Here is an 8,327-nt window from a genome sequence, read left to right on the forward strand (position 1 = left end):
TAGCAAAAAGGAAAGTTTTTTTTTTCCTTACACAATTCCACTTGTTTTGTGACATAAAATAACTAACCTCCATCCTCAGATATCAGTGTGTGGGAATGGGGCAATGGGAGTGGAACACCTGAGCCTGAGACAGGAGGTTGGCAGATATGTGGTTTATTTTACACATATACAAAAGGTCTGCCTTCACCAAATAAATTATCATGGTAAATACAATGCGCTCCTTAAATTTCTTTCTTAAAATGCAGCTTTTATGTCTTTTAATCATGATTTACAATGTACAATTGTACATGGGTGTGCACACACACGCACACACGCACGCACACACACACACACGGATAAATTCAGTGTGAAATTCACAGTGAGATCTTTACAAAATATGTTATGTTTGTATAATAATACTGTGCGTTTTTGCAGCAGGGTGGGGGATTTGTGGGGAATACTCTCTGCTGCGACCGGGGGTGCTGGAGCACAGCTTCTTCTCAGTGCGACACCAAAGGCTGTAAACCTGTTATTCCTGCTGTCCAGAAGTAGAGGGCGCTATTGTATAGCGTGTAGTCGCTTTGGAGCGTGATGTCACGGGGGTGGGCGTGGAAAGGATTTTGGCTCGATCCGCCATTTTCGGGGTCTAGCGCAAGTGAAAAGGGAGCGAAGGCACACACAACAGCCACGGTTCATATTTGCTGTGTGGTCGGCTGCAATGTTCGATCGCACGACCGGCAAGAGAATAAGCTTGAAAATGGTTTATCTTTTCATTCTTTCCCAACCTGGAAGCAACACGAGGCAGCTCATGTATCAATGTTAGCAAACGAAGGCGTGTAGCCTGGATAGCAGCTGTGAGATGAGCTGATATCCAGTTCTCTTCCATCTCCAAATATCTGTTGGTGCTCCAGACAGTTTCATTCCGGTAAGTTCTAAATATGTTCATATCACTCTTTATAGCCTATTAGTTTTATTTTCGATGCACTCTGAGCTCATAGCAAATTAGAACAAACATCCTACTGAGTGATTTTGTAGAACCACCTTCTATTTATAGAGTTGCTAATTATTTGGCATTATTGCAGCAAACCAGCCTATGAAATGGATGAAACACATCGTGACTGGGTTCCAGCGCTACACAAGGGACCTGCTTCAAACATACCACCCTGCCAATCAGATTACTTCTTCCATGTGAGGGTGAAGAGGTGACCCTTCTGGATAAGATGGTGAAGGTTTGCTGCATTTTGGTGAACAGTGTGATAATAAAACCAGGGAAATATGAAACCTGCTCCTGTTAAATATTCTTAAGTATTGTGCTGTTAAAATTGCTGTATTTTTTCCAAAAGATACAGTAAATAAAGTAATGTTAGTAGTGGTTGATATCACGTAAACACTGTCATGATTTTGTGTAAACATTTTGTCATTTGTAAACTATAAATGACTGGATTCTACATTGTAACGGATGTGATGTTCTATAAAGTGGTTTTCATAATAATAAAAAAAAAGAGGCAGAAATTAGTTTGTTTCTTTATTCAATTTTTGAACAGTGGTACTCAGTGAGTACATATTCAGTAAATGCAAATTATTTACATGGCAGTGCACTACAGGCATAAATCTAGACCCCTAGATAAAACATTATGGGTCATTCCCACAACCCACAGCTTTACTGTGCTCCAGCAAAGTATCCAAGTATCCTCCAGCAGTGACAACTCCTCCACAGTAGCAGGTGGGATTTTTCTTTTTTGAGGACGGCTCCTTTTCCCTGTCACTACGGATGGTCTGTTTATGTTTTGATCAAGAGCCTTTTTTTGGGCAGCTGAAGAGGAGAAGTCTATCTTACGGCCAACCTCTGACTGTATCTTGGTCACATTACCCAGCAAAACCCAGCATGCAGGTTCATCTGTAACAGTCCTGTGCCACAGATCAACACTGTTGCTTCTACATTAAACAGAAGAGCAGTGACGTGGGTGCAGGTCTCCACGACTCCGGCCTTACAGGTGCAGTGGGCGGCTTCAACCTTCCCTGTGATGCTCACAGTGACCCATGGCTGTAATGCTCGTTCATTCAGTCTTTGAGAGTGCAGGACCTGAAACACACACAAAGTTCATTTAAAGACAAGAACTATGAGCCAAGGCTGACATAAATGTGTTTAATCTACTTTATCATAAATGTAACAAAGTTTTTAGAAAGTTAGCACATACATGTTTCATTTCTTTATGTGTCCATCTATAGAAGGCTGCATGTTATAGTGTTAATCTGCCTGTTCTCTGTCAGAAACCTGCCTGCAGAAAATGAACCTAAAGTATGTAATGCAAGGATGTCATCACTTTAGAGATGGAGAAAGCATAAAGTGACAATTATGAATCCCTTAATATGATAAGGAGATTATGCAGGTCATTAATCAATGTATAAAACTAAAATAAAATGTATTTTTAGTGACACAAGATACAAATATGGAAGCAAGATGTATAATTAGAATTATTTATAATAAATATGAATAAATTAGTGCAATTTCTTTAACCATAAAGAATAACTAAATCCTTCAGGACAATGTCACATCAGTGCACTGAACTCACTATGTTATCCCTCTAACAGCCTCCACATGTTCTCACTGTAATTTCCCCTCATGAATGAATTTATGCTGCACTAATCTGAATGTTTGCAGGGAAATCAAACGCATTTCACACGCAGTACTCGAGCTGACTTACCTTTGTTTGAATGACGACTTGTACGCGCTGACTCCACAGACAAGGTACGAAAATATGTCAGGCTACGTCAATAGCGGTTGGTCTTCAGGGTTTCTACTCCACAGCCGTGTTTCATACGGGTCCACATTTCCAATGCACGCTATTTTCTGCAAGTACCGCCGCTTCGCCTCTGGACGCAATCGGTCTCTATACAGTCCATTCTCTTTTGAGCTGCTTTTAAGCATCTTTCTTGTAGTCGTCGTTCCAACAGTGTGTTTGTTTTAATTCGTAGACCCCGAAAATGGCGCTGCGCTCCCATAATGCATTGCGGCGTGACGTCAACTCCAAAGCCCTATTGGAGGATCTGAGAGTCACTTCCGAGTTTGTTCTCAGAACGCGGTGTTTTTTTTTGTTTTTTGTTTTTTTTTTAAACTTTATTTAACAAACAATGAGTATACAACATACGAACAGATGAAGTATACAAAACAGAACATGAACACAAAAAGCCAGGGGTAAAAGAAAAAGGTAACAATTATAAGAATACACGCAAAAATTCACATACATATATTGTTTTGAGAGCCTTTTTGTTGGTGGAGTCTGATATTGATTGAATGTACATTTCCACATCCTTAAAAAAATGACAGAAATATGGTGTTTTGTTAGTGAACTTACATTTATGGATAAAAAATTTAGCTAAAAGTATTAACAAATTTATCATAAAAAAACATTTATCATACTTCTTGGGGAACTTAAAGAAACAGAATAAAACATTTTCCCATCGTAAAGAAAACTCCCTTAAAATATGGACAATAACAAACCTGCTAAATTCCTTCCAGAATCTCTGTGTAAAAGAACAGTACCAAAAAAGATGTGTCACAGTTTCTGGATGATCCCCACAGAAAGTACAATTAGTATTTATGTCCCTTTTAAATTTTACCATGTAGTGACTGGCAGAACGCGGTGTTGTCACTACCCGATCCGTACCGGAAACCCGATCGGTACCCCGCATGCGCAAATCTTACGTCACTTCCTCTCTTTGCCAACATTGCGACATTCAATATATTTGAATGATACGGTTAGCGCCCAGTTATATTTTCTCTCGTTTTGGTGGCTTTAATTTTATTTTAAATTGTAATTACAAGGTTGAGAAACTTCCTGTAAAGCTTTCATCCTTCCATAAGCAGGTCCTCTTAGCGTGGACCCTCATTTATAAACACAACTTCTCACCTCACAAATACCTTATCTGGAACAACAGAGATATTTTATATAAAAATAAATCACTTTTCCTGGAAACTTGGGTCCAAAATGGGATCCTATTGGTGGCTCAGCTGGTTAATAAAGAGGGACAACTACTTACTTACAACGACTTTATTGCACTATATAATTTTCCAATCAGTGTTCAGGAATTCTCAATGGTGCTTGGTGCCATACCCTCAGGTACTTTAATGTTATATAAAAACACTGACAGCTCAATATCTACCTCAGTCACTCTCCCTGATCCAGCTGAGTCACCAATAGGAAAAATCTGCTTTTCACAGGAACTTGGTAACAGCAATAAGAGAATACGTAGTTTATTCCAAGAAGATATTGTCTCTCTCCCATATATAATATCTTATTGGAACCGATATGTTCCAGATATCAAGTGGAAGACAGTCTGGATGATCCCCCATAAATATTTGATTGTAAATAAGGTGAAAGAAGTCTCATTTAAAATTCTACATAAATGTTATCCAGCCAGTCACTACATGGTAAAATTTAAAAGGGACATAAATACTAATTGTACTTTCTGTGGGGATCATCCAGAAACTGTGACACATCTTTTTTGGTACTGTTCTTTTACACAGAGATTCTGGAAGGAATTTAGCAGGTTTGTTATTGTCCATATTTTAAGGGAGTTTTCTTTACGATGGGAAAATGTTTTATTCTGTTTCTTTAAGTTCCCCAAGAAGTATGATAAATGTTTTTTTATGATAAATTTGTTAATACTTTTAGCTAAATTTTTTATCCATAAATGTAAGTTTACTAACAAAACACCATATTTCTGTCATTTTTTTAAGGATGTGGAAATGTACATTCAATCAATATCAGACTCCACCAACAAAAAGGCTCTCAAAACAATATATGTATGTGAATTTTTGCGTGTATTCTTATAATTGTTACCTTTTTCTTTTACCCCTGGCTTTTTGTGTTCATGTTCTGTTTTGTATACTTCATCTGTTCGTATGTTGTATACTCATTGTTTGTTAAATAAAGTTTAAAAAAAAAAAAAAAAAAAAAAAAGGTTAGCGCCCAGTTAGCTCCTAGCATTTCTCAACAGCTCTGCCTCCTTTTCGACTCCCCGGGACATTTAAACAATGGATAATCCGTATACAAACAAATTCATGCTTTTCTCCTCAACAGAGAGCGTCCCCGATTGAACAACAGCGCCGTAAAATAAGAAGAATGGCGCCTAATTACAGAGTTAATAATACAGACTTAGCAATGTGTCACGTGAAGATTCATCAGCCAGATGAAGTGTTTACTGACAATTGCCAGTGATAGCGGACATCATCATCACTATTCCAGTCAATCCTCTCCAAACAGACAAGCATAAACACACTCGACTATCACTGAATCAAATTTAACGCACGTTTGTAATGACGCCAATTCAGTTTACAATAGGGTTCATCCGCTCGGTCAGAAGGTGGCAGTATCCTCGTACACTGGGGAGTACACTGCCATTAAACGAACAGAAGAAGAAGAAAACATCTGCACATGCGCGGTACGGATCGGGTAGACCCGATTTGTACGGTCCGACTTTGCACATGCGCAGTAAGGATCGGGGAGTCCCGATCCGTAACTATCTTTTTATTTTTCGTTTTTGTCTACATTGTACTGAAATGCTTCATTATTGCAAACATTTTAAGATATACTTATTATTCTTAACATCTTAACCGATACTCTGACCCGTAACTATCGTAAAACGCTACGACCGGAAGTAGACACCTTTCGCGCATGCGCGGTACCGATCGGGTTTCCGGTACGGATCGGGTAGCGACACGCGGGATAGTTTCGTGCTAGATGTTATTTGAGAGAAGGAACGAGGTTTCGTTTTCAAGGACAGCAGAAGTTCCAACTGACCGTAAGAGAATTACGTTTTATGTAATATAATGTGCAGCTATTGTTACGATAGTAAGCTGTAGTAAACTACTTCCTTCTCATAGACAGCAGTGTTTAGGATCACCTCTGACTCTTTCCTTTGCGCAGATTCAGCATGTCGGCCAAAGATGCAATGAGGAGCAATAAAACAGACATTCAAGATATTCTGTGCAGAAACCGCGAGCTAATTCTCAAGAAAGTTTATAAGAATAAGCTGATCACTCAGCGGGAGTACAACAATCTTAAAAGCATCAACAACGCAAACGTGGAGACCCACGTCATTGAGCTCGTGGATACGATCATGAATAAAGGAGAAGAAAGATGCAAAGACTTCCTGAACCTCCTGCAAACCGATGGCGCCATTAAAGAAACTTTCCCTCAGCTGGCGAGTTTACAACTGACTTACACCCCCCTTTTATCCAAGCCTGTCCAAGTGTCTTCATGTCAGCACGGTAACACACACGTAACACTGTATAGAAACGCTGTGTCTCCTGTTGTGTTTGGTTGTTTAACTCAGTTTTATTGTTCTTCCCTCAGATGTTCTGCCACAAGATGGGAATATGTCAAAGGTGAGATGCTGATGCAGAAACAGCCTCCTACACTTGTGACATCGCTTGAGACAGATATGTAGATGAAATTCTGTGGTTACGCAGCCTGTAGTAACACATATAAAATCTTGGTGTCCACTCTTTAGGATGTTTATCAAATCATTAGCCGGCCCGTCGGCCTCTGCGTGATCATAAACAATAAGAACTTCTTGGATGGTTCACCAAGAAGAGGATCAGATAAAGATGCCCGTAAGTTTCAGGGGCAGATTTTTTATTCTTTCTTGTTAGTATCTGGTGCTTAAATATTTTTCTCTAATTACATTTTTTGCAGAAAGCTTGGCAGAGGTGTTCAGCTGGCTGGGCTTCAGAGTGCTGATGTGTAAAGACCTGACCAAGGATCAGATGGATCAGGCACTGACGTTTGTTGCTTCCCTGGCAGACATGTCTCAGCTGCAGAAGTTCAACTTTAAAGAGTGGGATGGCAGCAGCTTTGTTGATCCTCAGCAGGTTCTTGAGCACGGTGATGCTTTCATCTGCTCTATTCTGAGTCACAGAAAAAAGGGTGTTGTTTTGGGAACTGACAGGGACCCCTTCCCCATTAAAGAAATTACCCGAAAGTTCAGGGGGTGTGACCAGTCTGTCCTCACTGGTAAGCCCAAAGTGTTCCTGATCCAGGCCTGCCAAGGAAGTAACAAACAGCGTGGAGTGCAGTTGATGGAGACTGATGATGATACTTCACCATTGACCATCCCTGAGGAAGCTGATGTTCTGGTTGCCATGGCCACTGTTGAAGATCATGTTTCATTTAGACATATAGTCAATGGAAGCTGGTTCATTCAGTCTCTTTGTGAGCAGCTGAAGGAGCGCTGTCCCAGGTAATTGTTTTAAAATCACCAAACACATGTGTACACTGACCCTGACAGTGATATCAACATGTTTTTGTATCTCTATAAATGCTCTTAGGGGCGAGGACATCGTCTCCATCCTCCACTACGTGAACGATGATGTAGCACATAGCGAGACCTCCTCGTTGGACAAGCAGATGCCTGAAGTGAGATTCACCCTGAGAAAGAAACTTGTGCTGCCACCTCAGCGCACCTGAAGTCATCATGGAAATACAGCACATCTTACTGTGCAACTAGGGATGCATGATTAACTCAGAGTTACTTATTATGTTTCTTAAAATGTTTCCTTTATATTTTCCATCTTTCTCTCATCATTTTAAATCTTTTATTTTTCTAAATCTGAATCTCGCATTGAGGTGTTGCATTTTATTCATGTAGCAGTTTAATATCAAAGAATAAATCTCAGACTGGGAACACAACTGGTGTTATTTGTGTTGGGAGGTTTTTACATGTGCTGCAGTGAAGCTTCACGGGTGCTTTTCCTAAACTGAGCCTTTACATTCTTAAACCTAGTAACATTACCTAATCAATCAAAAAGGTTACTTTTTTTCTTCAAACAACAAATCTCACAACACTCTCCTGATAGTAACAATAAAAATGTTACATTTAACTTGTTATAATGTCTTTTAATTCTCTCAGAATACATCAGTTTGCTTCAGAACTGTTTGACTTGATTTCTCCCTCCACAAATCCTGAAAGATTACCATGGCTACTATATGTGGTTGAAAGAAACATGTTCCAGCAAAACCTTTTTTCAAAAATGTTGTTTATTTTCTTCTGTCCCTCATTTTGTTTTGTTTTTTTTTTCATGTGGATCTCTGAACTGTTAGATGAAGATAAATACTTGATTTAAAAAAGGAAGGTGAAGTTCAGAGAAGGACATCCCAGTGTTTGAGTGGTCTGTGCTGGAGCAAAGAGACCACAGCTGAAGCCTATTATGGTTAATAGGTATTGCGTAAGTGCTGTAGGAAACATCTGCACTGGCCTTCTATCGTCTGATCACACATTGAAGTCATCTGGGCAGTGCTGGAAAGTAACAGTCTTAAACAATCTGTCTATACGCATTGAAATCG

General features: G+C 39.5%; 1 protein-coding gene and 1 long non-coding RNA gene across 2 annotated transcripts; one reads left to right on the forward strand and one right to left on the reverse strand.

The window, feature by feature from the left end:
- Nucleotides 1-1,491: 1,491 nt before the first annotated feature.
- On the reverse strand, nucleotides 1,492-2,947 carry LOC148097798 (uncharacterized). The gene is made up of 2 exons (XR_015716788.1): nucleotides 2,685-2,947; nucleotides 1,492-2,062 (listed from the first exon to the last, which is right to left on the reverse strand). It is a non-coding gene; the product is annotated as an uncharacterized LOC148097798 (long non-coding RNA).
- A 2,831-nt stretch (nucleotides 2,948-5,778) lies between these two features.
- On the forward strand, nucleotides 5,779-7,680 carry LOC148097799 (caspase-8-like). Its single transcript, XM_087831646.1, has 5 exons — nucleotides 5,779-6,253; nucleotides 6,339-6,370; nucleotides 6,496-6,598; nucleotides 6,681-7,224; nucleotides 7,313-7,680. Exons 1-5 carry the CDS (start codon nucleotides 5,917-5,919, stop codon nucleotides 7,449-7,451), a joined length of 1,155 nt encoding a protein of 384 aa, XP_087687772.1. The 5' UTR covers nucleotides 5,779-5,916; the 3' UTR covers nucleotides 7,452-7,680.
- Nucleotides 7,681-8,327: the final 647 nt, after the last annotated feature.

This window comes from Neolamprologus brichardi, chromosome 18, assembly GCF_056152115.1.
Source record: "Neolamprologus brichardi isolate AB-2024 chromosome 18, ASM5615211v1, whole genome shotgun sequence".
Lineage (NCBI taxonomy): Eukaryota > Metazoa > Chordata > Actinopteri > Cichliformes > Cichlidae > Neolamprologus > Neolamprologus brichardi.

Bases quoted from the DNA above. Each gene is read 5' to 3' on its own strand.
- LOC148097799 (XM_087831646.1), top strand. From the start codon at position 5,917: ATGTCGGCCAAAGATGCAATGAGGAGCAATAAAACAGACATTCAAGAT. The intron at 6,599-6,680 runs GTAAGTTTCAGG...CATTTTTTGCAG, and splicing joins AGGATCAGATAAAGATGCCC to AAAGCTTGGCAGAGGTGTTC. The intron at 7,225-7,312 runs GTAATTGTTTTA...AAATGCTCTTAG, and splicing joins CTGAAGGAGCGCTGTCCCAG to GGGCGAGGACATCGTCTCCA.